Raw genomic sequence first — 19,357 nt, forward strand, 5'->3', positions numbered from 1 at the left:
AGTGTGTGCTGAGTGTGCAAAGGGAAGGGGACCCATCCCTGCCTCCAAAGCGAGGGACCAGGACAAAGCAGTGTGATCACCCACCAAGAGATGCAGACGTGGGTCCCAGGAGCAGCTTCTTCCGATGTGCTACACCTGGAAGTCACTTCTCTGCGTCCCCTTAGCACTTCCCACGTACGTCCACCTCCTGCCATTTTATTCTGCTCTCTTAGCCGGCTGCTTACATACCTGCCTCACCGTCTAACCACATCATATTCATCTCAAAGCCCTGTGCTGAGCAAGTGCTCAGCAATTGTTTAGGGAATGACAGGAAGAAGGAAGGAAGGAAGGAAGGAGAAAAGAGAGAATTTCACCCGAGTGGCAGATCACAGTCCAGGAGCCGCCTTCTGGTCTGAGACCCAAGCAGAGCTGGCCAGAGCTGGGAGCCTGTGGGAGCAAGGACCCCCAGTCAGACTGCGCCCCCTCCTCTCCTTGCCTCCTCCTTTACCAGGCTCACCTCACACTGGGTATGCTTGTGGCTCTTGTCCAGAGGGGGAACAAGACATCTCACAAATAGTCCATTTCCACGTTGTTTGGGGCAGAATGGGTCTCCAGCTGAGCCGGTCTGGAAGAAGGGGCTGAGGAGGATGGAGGGAACTCATGACAATCAGACAGCCAGCCTTGGAGAGCTTCTGGGGGAGGAAGAGGCTGATTTCAGTCCTGAGAGCCAGGAGGCAGGAGGCAGCAGCAAGGGCCGTGCTCTCTGAGGGGTCTAAGGAGGAGGGAGAGAGGCAGAGGTGGGCCTGTGCCTGGAGACGTCACCCAGGGCTTTATAAAGGGACACAATCGGGGGCTGGCAGAGCAAGCCCAGGAGCACAGCTCCCCTCCCTCCGGGTGTCCACTCACCTCAATAGTCACAGCCTCAGAGACCCTACGGCACTCCCACCGCCCCAGGACAGCGCCAAGGTAGGTGCACAGCAGCATGCACACCTGGGAGGCGGCATCCACACCTGGGAGGGGTCTGCCCAGCCTGGGGAAGCTCTGGAGGTGGGAGCAGGAATTTAGTTCCTGGACTGACAGATGTGTCCCGGGCAGGCTGGGGGGGCAGGGGGTGATCCTTCCTGAGGACCAGGTTGGCCAGATTATTCTGGGATGTCCGGATGAATACACTGACTTTTGCATTTTATTTGTGAAGGCAAGACCCTCCCAAGGACTCCCCTTTCTGTGGCAGGAATAAATGCAATGAATGAACTCTCTGTGGCTGGGATTAGAGGGAGCTGGGGGACCCCTCAGGGCTCATGGGCTTATCACGGCTCCTCTGAGCAGTTCCTCCAACTTATGGATGGCAAATCCAAACCTACTACAGAGTCCCTTCCCACCCTTCGAGCCCCCTGCACTGAAAACTGGGGTCCCCCCAGGAGGGAGGCCACCCCAGCTCAAAAGCTTTCTGACCATGCCTGGAATTTCTGTTACTAAGTAGAAAAGCCCCACAGGCAGGGAAACCACATTGCGGCCCCTTGGAAGCTGACAGTTCTTTTCCAAACAATTCAACTCTACCACATGTGTTCAGAGTTGGGGGAATCTGTGTGGGTGCATGTGTGTGTGTGTGTGTGTCTGCGCACATGCACCGGTCAGGCAGTGGGGGACGACCAGAGCTTTCTCGTGGCACCCATAGTAAGCGCTCTCTATCACAGGTGAGAGGAGCACTGCCTGCTACCCACACAGCCTGCCTTCTCCCCGCTTCCTCACGTGCCATCCTGCTCCTGCAGGGCAGCCAGAATGCTCCATCTGAAGTGCAAATCTATGCACATTCCTCTCCGGCTCAGCCCTCTGGGATGATGCCCCTTCGTGGCCCCCACCCTAGCCTCCTCACTCTCTCTCTCCAGCGGAGCCCACCCTCCTGGCGGGCTGGAGGACCCACAGTTCCCTCCACACCCAGCCTGGCCAGCGCTCCAACTTCCCCTGCTGGGACTGCCTTCTATAAACCTTTATTCATCGGCTGACTTGAGCTGAGAAACTCAGCTCAGGTGCCAGTCCTGCAGTAAGCCTGCCTGGACCCTCCAAGCAGGGCTCCCGCAGCCCCCACAGCCCCTGTGTACCCACAGGCCCATCCTCCCAGTGCACTGTTATTCTGAAATGCTCAGCTTCTCGTGCTAAACTTGAGATCTTGGGGAGGGGCTGCAGCAGCAGCCGTGGGTCTTGGCACCCCTGTGCACGCCTGGTGCCTGGGCCGCACTCTGATCAGGAAGGATTCCTCAACCAACCTGGACCCCATTCCCCCCGGGAGCTGGAGACACAAAAGGACTGGTTTACACTGTTCTCTCTAGTGGACTGATCCTGCCTCTACCCCCACGCCCCGTCCCAGGCCTTAAGGCAGACGCAGAAAGCCAAGGTCTGGGTTTCTGGTGTCACAGAATCGAAATCTACCAGGAGGGGCCGGCCCTGTGACCCAGTGATTAAGTTCGCGCGCTCCACTTCCACAGCCAAGGGTGTCACCAGTTCCGCTTCAGATCCTGGGTGTGGACCCCGCACCGCTCATCAGGCATGCTGAGGCGGCATCCCGCACAGCAGAGCCGAAGGACCTACAGCTAGAACATACAACTATGTACTGGGGGGCTTTGGGGAGAAGAAAAACCAGGAAGATTGGCAACAGATGTTAGCTCAGGCCCAATCTTCAAAAAAAAACCAAACACACATAGTCCATGAGGATAAGTGACCATCTGAGGGGACAGTTAGTGGCCAGTCTGATCCGATGCTCATGTTATGTAGACGGAGCAATAAGGCTTGCTCACGTCCCACTGGGAGGCGGGGCAGAACTGGGGCCAGATTCGGATATTCCTGATCCTGTTGCAGGATTCCTACCATCTACCCATGCCTGGGTCCTGGAGTGACTGCGGAGGGGAAGGGAGAGTGGGGGCGAGGACAGAGGGATGGATGGGGCTGAGCAACCATTAGGAGCTGCCTCTGGCAGAAGGCTCCAGCCCTTGGATCTGGCGCTGACACCCTTTCGCTGAGCCTACAGCGCAACCTCCTCCCTATCAGTTTGTCATTAATCACGCCTGTTGGACAATCTCAAAGTGTCTGACGACTTTTTCAAAGAGGAATTAGACATGGGAGCTGGAAGCGCTGTGTGCTGGGGGTAGAGGACACGAGAGGGGAAAGGGAGACGGGGTGAAGGGAGATGAGGGCACACAGCTCCCACCTCAACAGCCTAAATCCTGAGGTCAGTTCCATTCACATCCTCCCGGCCCGCGGAGAATAGAATATAGAGACAATCGACCTGAGAAATCAGGGAAAGGTTTTTCTCTTCCCTGAATTATAGGCAATAAGACAATTTAATGACGGTCTTCAAGGCTGGGAAAGGCCATGAGAAAGAGAGCGCAGGATGATTGCCTCTCTCTTCCCTTTTTCTTGAAAAGGAGAATTAAGTGACTATTACAGCAGGAGGGAACTGGGCCAGGTCGAGAAGGCACATTCTAATGAGGAAAGCAGACCAGGACTGATGCAAAGCCTGCTGGAGGGGAGAAGAGCCAGCTCCCAGGCTCCAGAGCCAACGTTTGGATCCCAAGGTCCTTCACTCGGCAGAATGCCTTGCCCCACTTCCCTTCACCCCTCCCTGCTCACTCCGACACATTGCATCTCACCCCTCCTTTCTCCAGCATTCCTCTCAAGCAAACCTGAGATTCAGAATCTGGGCCATTCTCCAGCCTGAGCAAGCTTGCCCCTTCCATCAGTATGGATCCTTCTTCCTTCCTAACTTTACTGGTCTCACCTCCTCCAGGAAGCCCTCCTGACAATCCTCCTTTAGCATGAGTTCAGCTTTGACGACGATACTCTGCATGTGGTCTCAGCGTCATTTCTACGATGCATCTGTTCAGACTCATCCCTCCACTGGAGGCCTCCAAGGACAGGGGCTGTCTCTTCCCTTCCAGGGTTTTCCTCTTCATACCAGGCTCTGCCCCAGCACCCAGCCCAGACCCTGCACCTGACCTGGTCCTTCCTCCCTCTCTCTGTCTCAGCCTCAGGGCACTTCCAGGACCTGCATCATCTCACCAAGATGAACTCGCTGGTTTCGTGGCAGCTCTTGCTCTTCCTCTGTGCCACCTCCTTCAGGGAGACATTAGAAGAGGCGGTGTCCGTGGAGCCTACATCCACAGGTACGCTCTGTCTGGGAAGAAGGGTGGGAGGAGCTGCAAAGTGAGAGTTACCATATTTTTCAGATTATAGCTAGTCTATCAAAGTGAGTTTAACACTGCATCTACTGGGAAACTGAGATGGGCCCGTCTATCAAAGTGAGTTTAACACTGCATCTACTCGGAAACTGAGATGGGCCCAGGCAACTCATTCAGGGGAATCCCTTGAAAGTGAGGGCTGTCTTGCCACTGTTATGGGGGTCAGGAGGCTCCCCTGGGTCTAGGTGCTTGTTAACCACCGGGCTCCTGCACGCTTTCTCTGCTCCACGCCGACCACCTCTCTGTGCAGACCTATTGAGAAGGAATTCACAAGGTAGGTTTCTTTTATCAGTGACCTCAGACACTTTGTGGGGAATTTGAAAAAAAAAAAAAGAACCTAAACAGAAGGACAGATCCAAATACCTGTCAACCGTGTGAGTTCACTGTGGAACTGAAGAACAGGAGAAACTGAGGCCCCAAGAGGGAACCAAGCCTCCCCAGAGTCGCCAGCCAACCGCTGGGATGCCCAGCGGCACACAGCTCCCCACGAGTGCCTCGGGGGGCCGAGCTAGAGTGCAGTGGGGCTACCACTGCCTGAGGGCAGCTCTCTCGGCAGACTAGAAGCGCGCTGAGCCTGTCCGGACCTCAGCATCTCCAGTGAGACGTGCAGCAGACTCTACACATTTGATTTCACTGTCTGCATAAGATATCCCGGATCAAAAGAACACGGGTCTGGTGCCCTTTGCCCACAGTGTCTTCTCTCCTGGGCTCAGGTGTCTTTTCTGGCTGAGGGAGGCCCCCAGAGAATAACCTCACCACTGCCCCAGGACGACGAGCTCTTGGCTCTTTTTGACAAAAGGCTTTCAGGAGCCTGAGCAGTGATCCTGCTGCTGGGACGTGGCTGTAACTAGGAAGGAAGCCACGGTCCCTCCGCATCTCAGTCAGGCCCTAGGCAAGGCAGGAGGCCGCCTAGGAAGATCCTCATTAGATCTGGAGACGCCCACACTCCTCCAAAGTGAGCCAGGGCATGGAGGAGTGGGGCTCAAAGCCAACTGCCCTGCCAACACACACCCACTCACACACCAGGCCTCATTGCCACTAATCTCCTACCAACATTGGCTGGGGTTATTTTCTACTAAGAGCTAGTTGCACTATTTTACTGGCAAAAATCATAGCGAACTCAATGAGCCCTGCGTGTGAAGTGCCTTCCCAATGAGCCCAGTCTGCCTTCAGTCTGAAGAGGAGAGACTGATTATGCCCGGAGCAGAGGAGGGCAGCTGGCTGAGGCGACCCAGATAATTTCCCACTCTTACATTCAGTCCTCAGATTCTTATTATGGGGTCACAATTATTGGGGGGCTGCGTGAGCACGATGGTCTCAGCTCCCGTTTCTTGATTTCTGTAACCACAAGCTTCTCATTAGCTTTCATATATTTAACGAGCATTTGCTGAGGCCCCACCATGAGCAAGGCACTGTTTCCGGCACTCCCAGAGACAGACAGGAATGGACACACCCGCCACCCTGGGGCTCACAGTCCAGTGGGCCAGCCTGATGCTGAGAGGGACAGAGGCCAGCAGTGAACCAAGAGGAGGAGCAAGGCCAAGTGTCCAGCAAATACTGTCGTTTTATTTCCAAGCTGTGCCCTGCTTGCTTCCTAAAAGGAAGTAATGTCATATAAACGCTATTTAAGATAATTCTGGAAAACATCTGAAGTCAAAGCTCTGTTGAAGAAGGGAGGAGCAAAGGGCCTCACCATCCAAGCTAAGATGCTGGTGCTGATGGTGCCTGGCATTGAGCTCGGGGCTTGCTCGAGGTCAGGGCACAAACAGGAAGCCAGGAGGGCATGTGCGTGGGTGTTCTGAAGCCGCCTCTCGCGGGCCCGGCCTCATCGCAGCCTCTCTCTGTGGCTCTGTCCTAGGCCGGTGGCTCGGACCCCTGGCGCTCCTGGCCCCCTGGGCGCAGAGCCCGCGCTGCGCGGAGGGGATGCCCGCCCCCGTCGGGCGGCGCCCTCGGGCGGCCTCGCTGTGCCCGTCTCCGGGGAGCTCGACAAGACCCCAGCGGCCAGGCCCGTGCGCCCCCCGCAGCCGCCGCATCCCCGCGCCCCGGGGCGCCGCGCTCGTGCCGCGGGCGAAGTTGCTGCCCGCCTACCGCTGGAACTCCTTCGGGCTGCGCTACGGCCGGCGGCGGGCGGCCCCAACGGGACCGACGAGGGTCCCTGCGCGCGGGGCCGGGGCTGGGGGCAGGACAGAGGGAGGGGGACTGGAGTTTCTGTCCTGAAGCGATAAAGGAAATGCTGCCGACTCACCCGCATGTGCTTTGTGGCTAATTTTTGCCGGCAGGCCGGATGAGACTGTTTCCCTTGTCTCCTCGACTGGACGTTAAGCTGGTTTTACGATGGCTTTGGTGTCACCGAGGTCAGGGCTTTTCAGACTAGAGGTGGTGAAGGACCAGGTGGTTTTTTCTCCAATCCGGGGCAGATCAATACTTTTAAACACACACACACACCCCATACACACACTAAAAATGAATCACTAAAAAACTGAAAAATTAAAAAAAAATGTTAAGGAGAAGCCCAAATCGCATGCTGCTTGGGTGTTTCAGCAATATCAAGTTTCTATAAAAATTTCTGAAGATGTCTTCTTAGTTCCTACACTTATCTCACCAAGAATGGGGAACAGACATTTTGCAGAGGTGCGTGGGCCACGCCCACATTTGGAGTAGCACTGATTTAGGCCAGGGGAAGGCAGACAGCTTGGGTACCTTCCCCTTTCCCAAGGAAGTTCTCAGCCAGTTGGACAGCTTGATCTGGAAGATGATGCCAGCCACTGCCCTGTCCACTGAGGCTTAACTCTCACCCCAACTCCACAGTCTGACCTCTGTGAGGGCTCAGCCCCAGGCACTGAGCCCCACTCAGCACTCGAGGGGTGTCAACAGTGGACTGGGCCATCCGTCCCCTGCCCCCCTGGGAAGCCCTGGGTGGGTCCACTACTTTACCCGTATCACTTCTCTGCATCCTTGTAACCACCCAGGGAGCTGAGCATGCATTATCCCCATTTCACTGGTGAGAGCCCTGAGGTTCAGAAAGATAAATAACTCGCTCAAGTCCCACAGTCAGTGAGAGGCAAGCCTAATGAGGCTCCTGACACACCAGAGCCTGGCTCCCCCACCGCACCGTCACTCCTCTCTGAGATGACACAGTTTCCATCTGAGTCAGCCATGGCAGACATCAGGAAAGGGCAGTGTGCTTTGTGGGGCATTCCTGGAGGCCCCAGTAGCTGGGGAGTTAGAATTGCTGTAGGAAGGACTAGAGCTTGTTAGTAGGAAAACACCAGGAAACCCACCTTTCTGCCCACAGGAAAACCCAGCCTATCTGACAGGCGCAGGCTGCACCTGCCCTGCTTGGTCTAGGATGGAGATGTTCTTGCCCAGAAGGCTTGTGGGGCCCACTGCCACCCTGTGAAACGCCACAGTGTTCCACCAATTAGGGAAACCAGGACTCTGCTGGGTGTTGCTATGGCAACGAGATAGGCTGCCATGGGAACAGGACAACCCACCCACCCCCATCTCTGGCCTGAAACTGTCCTCCAGGATCTCTCAAGTTATGAACGCTGCTGTGAGCTCGTGTCCTGCATGGCATGACGGACTGCTGTAGGTATTTGGAAGGGCATTTCATCCCCTAAACCTCCCAGGGTGTGTCCTTGTGCCTCTGGGAGAGGATTCACAAACTCGACCCCGACTCTGTTGAGTGAGCTTTTCTGCTCCCTGGACCAGTCCTTTCTCTGGTGAAGACTGCGTGGGAAGAGGCTGTCGGGTCTCTGAAGTCTGCGCTTAGCCAGCCTAATTTTACAAATTTCCCTATGCTCCCCTCTAACCCTTCTTTACAGCCTTAAGTTTAGGGAGACAGCAGCTCTACCTGTGCACACCTCTACATGAGTACACGTGCGTGCGTGTGTATGTGTGTGTTGCTTCAGGGGCGGGAGGGTGACACATGTTCTCTTATATAAGAAGCAGGCCTGTTTGTGTGTGAGAGGGATAAACATGAGAAACTGCGTGCATGTTCACATCCGTGAGTCTGTGTGGCTCTGTGTGTGGCGCGGGCGCTCTTTCGGCATTTCGGGCCCTATCAGCTGGGCCTGCTCCCCGAGCCCTGCAGGATCTCTGTGCTAGCTGACTCAGAGGCCTGCTTCAGCAGGAAGCAGGTGGGGAGCTGGGTCTGCCTGTGCCATGCCTCTTGTCCCAGGACTGCTGCGTGCGAGACCCCAGGCTTTGCAGTTCTTGGTCCCCTGTCTTGGGGAGAGAGGGGTGTCTCCATGGGACAAAGGGATTCTTGGTTTTGTGAGGCTCCCAGCCTGACTCTGAACCTGCTCCCCAGATTAGAGGGAGGGTGCAGGGCAGGTTGGAGGCTGTGAGGGGCTGTAAACATGATTAGCCCCAGGGACTCCCACCCATCTCTCCAGACTTTCCAGGTGGGCTCGGAGAGCTGGGGGACCAGAGCCCCAATACTTGGAAACAGTGGGGCTGCCTAGGAGAGCTCAAATCCTGGGAGCCTTCCTGGGAACTCCGGACAATTCCCAAGGGGCAAGAAACCGGGAGGGCCTGGGCATCTCTCGCTGGAGGAAGGGGAAATGGGAGTCTCTTTCCAGGTCCCACCCCTTTTGGAGAGCCTGTTAAACTAGGCGGGAGATGGTCTCACACCACTATGGAAAAGAGTTGGGGTGTGGGGCGGAAGGGGTGCAGAGAGATTTCTGCCTCTAGCATCACTCTTACTACATTGACGAGCAAGTTTCACTCCCTGCAACGTGCAAGCACAGGGGTCCCCATTTCATCCTCACAACAACTGCCTGAGGGGGCAACAGCATCCCCATTGTATAGAAAGGAAAACTGAGGCTCCGAGAGGTTAAGTGGTGTGCCCACGTCACATCACTGGAAAGTTACAGAGCCAAGAGCAGACTCCCACACTCTAACCACAGATGCCGTAGTCGTCCTACATACTAGCCTTCCCCTTTTCTCTGGTCCTGCTGTGTGGCAGAGCCAACCCTTTTCCTGAATGATTTGTCTTGGGAAGCAGGTCTGGCAGCCGTGTAACTCCACCCCAGTCCCTCTCCAGACTTCTTTAATGGCAACACCGGGGAAGTCACCAATCCTCAGGGCAGGCCTCCTCCCCTCGGACCTCCTGCCAGGGCCCAAGCGTCTGAATCTTCACCGTAGGTCTCCTTCTCTCTCTGGAAGCAGCTTCCCCAGATCCAGACTTGGTCACAGGGAGGTGAAGGACGTCAAGTCGAGGAGACTTAGTGTGCCCTTCCTCACCTTCAGTGCCTTCTTCCGTTTTAAAGACATCGGAGCCCCACAGGTTTCAGTGCTCGGCCCAGAGCAGGCAGCCCGGGCACAGGACACAAGAAACAGCCCCCACCCCACATCCACTACCTTCTCAGGGTCGACTTCTCAGGGCCTACGGTTTCTCTATTATCTGTCCAATATAGTCTCAACAACTGTCGCTTCGACATATGACTGCCACGAAATGTCACAAAGCACCACTTTGACACACTTATGAGTGAGGCGCTTCCTGAGTCCCTTAAGACGACAAAGGAACAAGAGAGGTAGAAACTCTCAAGGACAAAGAGAAGGGAGAGGGACCCCCAGCAGATGAGAAGTGACAACCAGATCTTCCAAACAGAAATTAGATGGAGGGCTTGGGTGGATGACGGAAGCTACAGCCTCGGAGCCAGCAACGGGGGTTACTAAGGGGACATGATGGGTTCAGCCCAGGACCAGGTCTCGGTGCCTGGATGTGTCTGGGATAAATGTGGACTGAAAACAGCGGGACTGGCTGCAAATCTGAACATGGAGAAGTTAGACTTCCTGCCTCCACTCTCCCCAGCCAGCACAGCCAGGCTACCCGCTACCCCGCCGGGAAGAGGCTGGAGGCTTCCTCTCTTGAGGACTCGGTAGAAACCTCCAGTCATGGAGACACAAGCACATGAGGATGGGGATAAAGAGAGTGGCTAAGAAGAGAGGGACAGTCTGAAAGTCTGCCTGGGCGAGCCCCCAGTCCTGTCCCAATCCCTTCCCAGAATGCAGGCAGCAAGGTACCACCTCCCCAGACCCAAAGTGGGAGTTGGAGGCCCCAAAGAAAAGACCATCAGATCTGACATTGGAGCATACCTGTCTTAGTCCCTTCGGGCTGCTACTACAAAAAAAGTCACACGCTGGGTGGCTTATCAACAACAGAAATTTATTTCTCACAGTCCTGGAGGCTAGAAGTCCAAGATGCAGGTTCAGTGCTTGGTGAGAGCCTGCTTCCTGGTTCACAGCCTTCTTGTCCTCATGTGGCACAAGGGAAGAGGGAGCTCTCTGGGGCCTCTTTTATAAGGACACTGATCCCATTCATGAGGCTCCACCCTCAGGACCTGGTCACCTACTGAAGCCCTCACCTCCAAATACCGTTGCACTGGGGGGTAGGTTTCCACGTATGGTTTAGGGGGACACAGACATTCAGCCTGTGGCTCAGAGACCCTACCTAGAATGAGGTGCACCAGCCCTGCCCTTGCACACAGAATTTCTAGGCCCCTCTGCCCCTCTTTCTCTTCACCATGAGTGGAGAGCCGAGGAGCCCCAAGAGTCTGAAGAAGACCTCCAGTTTGGAAGAGAAGACCAAAGCGAACAAACACAGAAAAGAAAACCATCATTTTTAAAAAACTAGTCTGTACTGGATATCTCAGGGGCATAAGACAAAAGTTTGCCTCCATAAACAAGGAGTGGATGCCATAAACACAAGAATAATCAAAGAATCCAAAAGGGCTCTTGGAAGTTAAAAAGATAGGAGAAAAAAAATTTTTTTTCCTTTTCCTCCCAAAGCCCCCCAGTACATAGTTGTGTAGTTTTAGTTGTGGGTCCTTCTAGTTGTGGCATGTGGGACGCAGCCTCAGCGTGGGCTGACGAGCGGTGCCATGTCCGTGCTCAGGATTCGAACCAGCGAAACCCTGGGCTGCCGAAGCAGAGCACGTGAACTTAACCACTCAGCCACGGAGCCAGCCCTGGGAGAAAAAAATTTTAAAGAAATAAAAGAGGGGCTGGCCCGTGGCCGAGTGGTTAGGTTGGTGCGCTCTGCTTCGGCAGCCCAGGGTTTGCCGGTTCACATCCTGGGTGCGGACATGGCACCGCTCGTCAAGCCATGCTGAGGCGGCGGCCCACATGCCACAACTAGAAGGACCCACAACTAAAAATATACAGCTGCGTACCGGGGGGCTTTTGGGAGAAAAAGGAAAAAATAAAATCTTTAAAAAAAAAATAATAGGAAAGAGGGAGAGAAGAGAGGGAGGGAGGGGCCAATTTTGTGGGGAGTGCATTCTTGGGAGGCAGCCTCTTTCTCTAACAGCCCTCCCCCACCCCAGCTCTACTTCTGCTAGGGACACTCTTAGCACAAACAACCTCCCAGCAGAACACTGTGGCTGCATCAACCCCCCAACCACACGCACACTCCACTGAGCTGTTCTCTGTCACGCCCTTCTCTGAAGAGGGACCTTCCAGTTTAAGCTTTTCTGCTAATAAAACAGACCTCTGGTGCCATAGGGGGAAAAGCAGTTTGTGAGTGTCTGGCTTGTGTGCCACAGGATGTGGTGTCTGTTCCTACCGCGTTGGGTGCATCTCATTTCAGGGAGACCCCTTCGACCAGGCTCTCCCACCAGTATCCCCTTGCCAATCCTCCCCTCCCCCCAGACCCCTGCAGCTCCCAGGACCCGTGTGACCTGCCTTCAGTTTTCTTGGGTCACCCCTAGAGCAGGCCTCAGGTTGGGGTCACCTCAACCCCCTGGCTGAATTCCTGTTCCCCCAAGGTCCCTGGAACGAGCAGCCAAGGACGCCTGGTTCTCTCCACCCCCGCCCAAGGTTCTCCTGATCCCCAATGCCTTCCCCAGAGTTCTCCAAGTAATTACTCCTCTGGGAGGGTCCACCCACACGAGGCAGCCCTGGCTATTATTAAACTCTTTCCTTCCCTCCCAAGGCCCCAGCTGCTCATCTCTGCTGAGTGCTCATCTCTGCTGAGCTCAGTGCCCCATCTGATTGAAAAATTCCTCTGAGGAGCCAGCTGGGGCCCTCTAGGGATGGGAGCTAAGCACGATGCAGGGGGAGGGCAGGTGGAAGAAAGACATGGCCATTTTTCATCCTTTCTGCTGCTTCCTCATTCACTTTGTATGAACAGAAGCAGGACCAGCCCAAAGATGTTTAGCTCCTCAATGCTAAGCCTCAATAAGTTCGATTTCCACCTTTTTACCGCCTTCCCCAGGGTGGTAGTCACGGCAAGAGTTTCCCACTAAAGCAGCGATGGGCAGGAATACACCCAGGCCCGTGTGCCAGCAGCGTGAACCAGGCTTTTCTGCTGCCAGCCTTATCTCCCTCCACCCTTTACCTCCGCTGGCCGTCCCCAGCCGTGGTCACAATACCTGAATCTCTTTGAGATCTTTATCATGGAGCGAAGTGGGGTTTGGGGCCATTATGAGAGAAACCCTGAGCACCACTTGTCTCCTGAGAGATCCCAGCCCGCCCCCCAAGCCGCGCCCCAGCTCTCCGCACCACACCGAGAGGACAGGGCCAGGCACAGAGGGATTTATATTTCCCTGGACTGGTTCTCACGTCCTGGGGCTGCCCCACTGGGAAAGGGCAGGTATGAGCAACCCTTCGCTCTGCCTCTGCCAGCTCCACTTCCCGCGACCTCCAGCTGACGCAGCCTGGGGCCCAGACGTGGGATCCTGGGGAGTCTCTGTGAGAAAACCTGGACCCCTGGGCTGACGGGGCTTGGGAGATAACCTGATATGGGTCCCTGCCCTCTCTGCTTTCCATCCCACAGCCCAGGGCACTGGACGGCCCAAGTTCAGACAAAAGAGACTCTCCTGGTGGCTCCACGCTCCTTCTGGATTATCCCCACCGACGGTGGGAATGGAATAGGTCAGGCTGCCTGGCTGTCCAGGCTGGGAGTTTGCTGCCTGGTGGGGCGCTCACTCTCATCAGGCAATGCTGACTGCTAGACAGTTTTTCCTTAGGATGGAACTAAAACAGGATTCTTTCTCCCTGCCGCTCTGCACAGGCCTTGGTTCTACTCAGGAGGGCTGTACTGATAGGCCTGGCTCTGCCTCCCTTGCAAAATCCTTCAAGGGCCTTATGACCCCTGGGGCTTCTCTCTCCCCACTAAGCTTCTGCAGAGCCCTCGACAGACCTTAGGGACTTGGTTTCAGGATCCCTGCTCATTCCGATTCCAGGCCACGAGGAGTCGTGCTTGGATGTGGTGCCTGATCTGTGGTCTCAGGAGCTTGGGCCCACAGGAGCTGAGAAGGGAGGCTGAGAGGAGCCGTGAAGAGAGCAAGGAATGGCTGCCACTCCCCCAGCCTCTGAGCTGGAGTGATCAGGAGAAACAAGAGACTGTGGTTTCTGGACCCTGTTAACCTCTTAGAAGTTACCTCCTTGCCTCTCCTGCGGTCCCCTGAAACTCCTGTTTACAGTCTGACAGCAGCCTCCCACTATTGTGAGGCTCTCTCCTGGTAAGCTCATTCACACTTCTGGTTCACACTCGTATCCCATGCTGGTCTCAGGGCAGCAGGTGGATGTGCTGCCCACACTGGCAGGAGGCGGGGATGTGAGGAGGGAGGCACTTTTGGTAGGAGAGGTCTAGATGTGTTGGCTGGACACCCGGCTCTGCCTTTGCCGTAGAAGAGTCCTGAATGTTAACCTGGAATGTCTGTCAGGGCCCTCCTGCCGTATGCGGGATGCCCCATCTCAGCTGGGTGTGGGCTTGTGGGGTGGGGAAAAATCCCCTTTCTGCCCTTCTTGTGTTCTTATGGCGGGACTAATAATAAAATAATAAAATGACACAAGCCCAGATTAATAGGAGAAAAACCCATTTAATACATATGTGCTGGAGATCGTAAACAGTGCTCGGAGAGTGGACAAAGTGGGCAATGGCTACCTCTTTTACACAAAGAAGCAGCGAGTTGGTGAAGAATGATGGGACAAAGAAACTTAGGTTTGGGGTACATAAACAGTGAGGAGTTTAATGAGAGTTGAGGCTCGAGGGGGTAAATTAGCAGGTTGTTACGCAGCTTCTCGGCCCTGAATCCCTGGCCCTGGAGACCAGGAGGCAGGGAGAGCGCCCTCCACATGGGAGACCGACTTCCTGCTTTCAGGGGCACAGAGACAGGAGGGTCAGAATGGCCTTTTTGCATCTCAAGAAACTTTAATTCAAAATAATCAATATGCTATGGCTGGATATTTTGGGGTGGCCTGCCCTGGCCCCAACAGGCTTTAAAAAGCTCCTCCCCGCAGAAAGCTATGTGGGGCTGGCAGCACTCCCTGCAGCTCAGCCACAGCTCAACACCTCTCTCTTTTGAATCCCATTGGCTCTGCCAGGCATCTCGGACACCCACAGCCACAAAGAGGGGCCGGGAGTCACCAGGAGGAGTGCTCCGTTTGTCCTTCTCTAAGCTCTCTGAAGCCTCAGCTTCCTGTCTGAACAGCAGGAATGAGAGAGAGTGCCCCCTTCCTGGGACTGCTGAGAAGGAAACGCATTCATATTCAGAGGACGTCTGAGCATCGCAGGTGCCCAGTAAACGGCACTGGTCACTCTGTTCTGACAGCAGCCTCCAGGCTGGCCCCGTCTCCCGGCTGGCTCTCTCCCTGTTCCTCGCTCCTTCTGCTGCAGGGCTGGGGAGAGGGCAGGGGAGGAAGGGGTGGCCAGTCACCTGCCCTGGCTGTGATAGGTCACAATCTTGTCAGGGCCTGTTGGTAGGAAAGGAGACATCATCTCTGTCAAGCCACTGTCCTGAGGTTCCTGACCGACTCTCCAGCAGCAGAGGGCCTCAGGGTGCGGAGAAGTGAGATGCTAGGGCAGGGCAGCCCACCGCCTTGGCAGCTGGACCCCCATGTAACACAGGATATGATGCAGGGGGGATGCAAGGCCCCACTCTGCACTTACCAGCTGTGAATTAGGACACATTACTTCCCCCAGCTTTCGGTTTCCTCCCGTGTTAGAGGGATACCAGCCTGCTCAGCTCCCAGGACCAATGTGGACACTGGGAGAAGAATGCCCTCCTCTCAGGCCCTTGCTTTCTGCCCCGGACCTTCCCTCCCTCCTTCACTGTCACTACTGGACTTGCAGGTCCCGCCTTATCATCTATCAAAGACTTTGGCTTCTGACTTACAACTTCCGTCCACCCCGTGCCCTCTGGGTCCTCCTGGATGACATCACCATCCACGCAGATGGTGACCTGGCCAGCACCCTGGCCTCTCAGCTCCCTGAGTGCCCTCTTTGCAATGGCCTTACCCCTGCTCCACTTCAGCCATCCACCCTCACATCCTGCTTTGGATTTGCCATCACTTGTAACTCTTCCACCTCCAAAAAGACTGTCTCAAAGTCCCCCTCCCGACCAGCTCTTTGCCCCCCAGCTTTGGGCTTCAGCTATTCCCACCCCTGCTGCTCTTTCTTCCCGTGTGTCCGTGCTCTCTGCTTCCTTCAGTTCATCCTCCATCCTGTCTTGACTTCTCTCCCTCATCCGCCTTCTGGTCCACAGTCTATCCTTCAATAACGTTTTTGCTAGAACCCTGAATCCCTTTGTCCCTCATCTTTGATCACCACATCTGGCATCACCGCAGGCCTGGATGAAGCCCCTCATGTTTTTTCCCTGCACCCTAGCAGCCAAGCACTGGGGGTGGAAGGAGAGTCAGAGAACAGGGCAGACCGGCTTCCGAAAAAGTCATCATCTCCAGCCATTAAATGTCTTAATTCCTCCCAGAAATCCTCTTAGTTTCCTTGGCCAGCTTCTTCCTACTTTCTATAGTTATTTTAGACATTCTCCATCTTCCTCGTCGCTCCAAACCCCCTCCTATCCCCAACGCCCAGTGGTCCAAGGCCCAGAGGTCCTTACTCCCTATTTGTCTGAGAAAATAACAGTCACCAGACAGAAAGTCCCTCAGCTACCACGACAGAGCACATGCCCTGCCTCCCTGTCTTCCTCTCCTGCCCGCCGGTCCACCTGTGTGCTCCTGCCCCTCAGGAATCCTACTGTCTTGAGTATCCCTTCCTTTCAATGGAATCCTTTCTATGCCTTTAAATATATTCAACTCCTTCCTGTCATTAGAAACAAAGGGAGGAGGGAAGGAGAAAGGGGAAGGAGAGAGGGAGGGAGAAAGGGAGGAGGGAGGAAGAAAGGGAGGAGGGAGGGAGAAAGGGAGGAGGGAGGGAGAAAGGGAGGAGGGAGGGAGAAAGGGAGGAGGGAGGGAGAAAGGGAGGAGGAAGGGGATAGAGACGGGAGGGGGGAGGGAGAGAGGAGAGGAGAAGAGAAGAGAAGGGAAGAGAAAAAAGGAAGAAGAAGGAAACGGAGGGAGGAGAGAAGAGAGAGAAAACCCCTCTTTGGTCCTCATTCCCCTCCAGCTGTCACCCTCTTCCCCCTTCCTTACAGCCCAGTTTCTGGAAATCACTGCCTATACTGTACTGCCTTCATCTCCCTACTTCCCATCATTCCTTCACCCATCCCTGTCTGGATTCCTGTCCCTCTGCAGCACCAAAACAGCTCCCAGTAACAGCACCAATGGCTGCACGTCCACCTTTTAACTCATATCTTACCTGACCCTGCAGCAACATCCACCCTTGCTCACTATCCTCCCTTAGCTGCTCTCCTCCTCCGGCCTCAGCGATGACTACTGGTTTCCTCCTGCCTCTCCGGCATCTCCATTTTGTTCTCCTCCGCAGACTCCTCCTCCACCGCTGACGCATGAAAGCTTGGAGTCCTGGGCCTTCTTGCTCTCTACCCTCTCCCTAACTACTTCCATTCATACTGTGGCATTAACTACCAATTGCAAATAACACATAAATCTTTCACCTAGGTCCACATATACACCCGCCATTTAGTGCCACCCCTGGGATTTCTCAAGGGAACCCCACACTCGAAGATCCTCAAACTCATGATCTCCCCAACTCTCTTACCCTCTGGAACCCTGGCTCTCTTCCACAGCACCCTATGACTCACCAGCATCTAGAAACCTCCGTCTCCCTCACTCCCATATGCAACCCATCAGCAAATCCTGTGGATTTTATTTCCTGCATTTCTCTCAGATCCATCCGGTCTTCTCCATCTCCACCAGCCTTCCTCCCCTCGCACAAGTTGGTTCCAGTGTCGTGGTTTCCTAACTGGTATGTGCCACGTGGTTCCGGACCATTCCCAAGTCCTTGCTAAGCCACACTGGAACTAGAGCGTCCTTACAAAGCACATCTAATCACATCATTATTCCCTTCATAGCCTGTTTACCCAGTGCTCGGAGCAATGGCTTCCAGAACCTTTATGGCTTGCCACCCAAGTCCGCTGTGGAACGAGTTCTGGGTTATACTGCCTAAATTCACAGCCATACTCCACCACTATTGTCAGTGTGACCTGAAGTAACTTACTTTCCGCAGCCTCCCGTATTTCAGTTTTCTGTCTTGTGAGATGGAGTAAAAACAGTACTACCTTACACGGTTGTCGTGAGAATTAAATGCACTAAGCACTTAGAATGGTGCCTGGCCCATAATAAGCGTTCGATAAGTGTTAGCTCTTATCTTCCTCTGCCCTCCCCAGTCTCATCTCCCACTCCACCCCTCTCATCTCTGTCTGGCCACATTGGCTTTCTTTTGGGTCCTTATTTTCCCCATGCTCCCTCTCCCCACAGGGCCTTTACACGTGCTGTCTCCATTGGGATTCTCTTTCTTTCCTCTTCAGCTACTCACTTCCTGCCCACGTAGCTTCAGATCACAGCTCAGGTGTAACTCCCTTGGGGAACCCATCCTGGAGTTCCCTGCCTGGGGCTGCTCATCGTTATCATGTTACATTTATGTTGTGATGGTAACAATCCATCTCTCCTTCAGGACGTGGGCTCCACAAGAGCAGAAACTTTATTTTTGTCACTTTTGTAACTCCAGCATCTAGCAAAGTATCTGACAAATAACACATGCTCAATGAATATTCGCTAATGAATGAAAGAGGAGAAGAAGAGCACAGGGTGACAGGAACACTTCGTAAATATTCATTCAGTCTTGCAAGACAGGTCTCCCGCTGTGAGAGGTTCTGAAGTTTCCCTTGCCCTCAGATACCTCCACCACTGCCAAGAGCAGGGCCCGAGCATTCTCCAGCAAGAATTTACACCAAACCACCAAATTCTCCATCATTTGCAGAGATGCCATCATATCACGGGTGCATTAGCCAACATATTGGCAACAGAGCCGAGCTCCTCTGATTGAGTCTTGACTGCCCAGAACTGACACAGAGAGCGGCACCCGAAGGCACAGAACTGAGAAGACGAGGTGTCCAAGCAGGAAGGCACCCCAGGGGCCACTAGCCATCTGCTTCCTTACACAGATTTAGGAACTGAGGCCCAGACGGGGCCGGGAGGGCTCTACCGTCATACAGCAAGATTGTGGCAGAGTCAGAACTAGAACCCAGGTCCCTGACAGCTAGCTCAGAGCTCTGCACACTGCCCCTCACAGGTCACGCGTTCACGCATTTGATGAGTGTTGAGCACCACTTTGGGCAAGAGGCAGGTGCCCGCATACGCAAAGAACACTCCTGCAGCACGGCTGGTCCCTGCTCTCACGGAAAGGCTCCTCTGCACTCTGTGAGAGCCCACCGCAGAAAGCAGTTGATTCCGGGCTGCGTCAGGGCCTGCTTCATGGAGGCAGGTGGTATTTGAAGTGGGCCCTGAAGAATGAGCAGGGAGAAGCCGGGGGAGGCCATCCCAGGCTGAATAAATAGCACCCATCCCGGGATTTAGGGGCAGGTGTGTGGGGAACTGCCCCAGACTGCTTATAAACCACAAGGAAAAGGGAAGGGGACAGAGACAGGGCCCCGAAGGAGTTAGGGCCAAGTGGAAAGAGGAGGAGGAGGTGGAAAACCAGCTGCCCTCCTCCTTCTGCAAAAGCCTCCCGAAGCCCCTGAGGGCTGCCCTTCCCTCACACCAATACCAGGTCGGTGAGGATGGACGAGCACCCCTGCCGCAGCTCCCTGCTTCCTGAGGGCTGCATCAGCAGTCTCTTCTCCTGACAAGCTATGGTGCACTTTCCCATAAACAACTGCTGCTGGCAGAGGGTTGGAGGCAGGCATCAGGGAGGCCTCTGGGTCTGGCTCTGCCAGGGAACAAGCCAGGAGGAGTGACCCATGTTCCAGATGGGAACACTGAGATGCAGCCTGGGAGAA

At 54.8% G+C, this 19,357-nt stretch overlaps 1 protein-coding gene across 1 annotated transcript; it reads left to right on the top strand.

Moving 5' to 3' along the window:
* The first annotated feature begins 808 nt into the window (after positions 1 to 808).
* Positions 809 to 10,995, top strand: KISS1 (KiSS-1 metastasis suppressor). Its single transcript, XM_070497437.1, has 3 exons — positions 809 to 945; positions 3,999 to 4,136; positions 6,070 to 10,995. Exons 2-3 carry the CDS (start codon positions 4,037 to 4,039, stop codon positions 6,426 to 6,428), a joined length of 459 nt encoding a protein of 152 aa, XP_070353538.1. The 5' UTR covers positions 809 to 945; positions 3,999 to 4,036; the 3' UTR covers positions 6,429 to 10,995.
* The last annotated feature ends 8,362 nt before the right edge of the window (positions 10,996 to 19,357 follow it).

The sequence above is a fragment of the Equus asinus genome, chromosome 25, assembly GCF_041296235.1.
Source record: "Equus asinus isolate D_3611 breed Donkey chromosome 25, EquAss-T2T_v2, whole genome shotgun sequence".
Classification (NCBI taxonomy): domain Eukaryota; kingdom Metazoa; phylum Chordata; class Mammalia; order Perissodactyla; family Equidae; genus Equus; species Equus asinus.

What these genes read in the sequence shown, in the direction of transcription:
- KISS1 (XM_070497437.1), top strand. Translation starts at nt 4,037, where the DNA reads ATGAACTCGCTGGTTTCGTGGCAGCTCTTGCTCTTCCTCTGTGCCACC. An exon ending in CGTGGAGCCTACATCCACAG is followed by an intron (nt 4,137 to 6,069) that starts GTACGCTCTGTC and finishes GCTCTGTCCTAG; the next exon opens with GCCGGTGGCTCGGACCCCTG.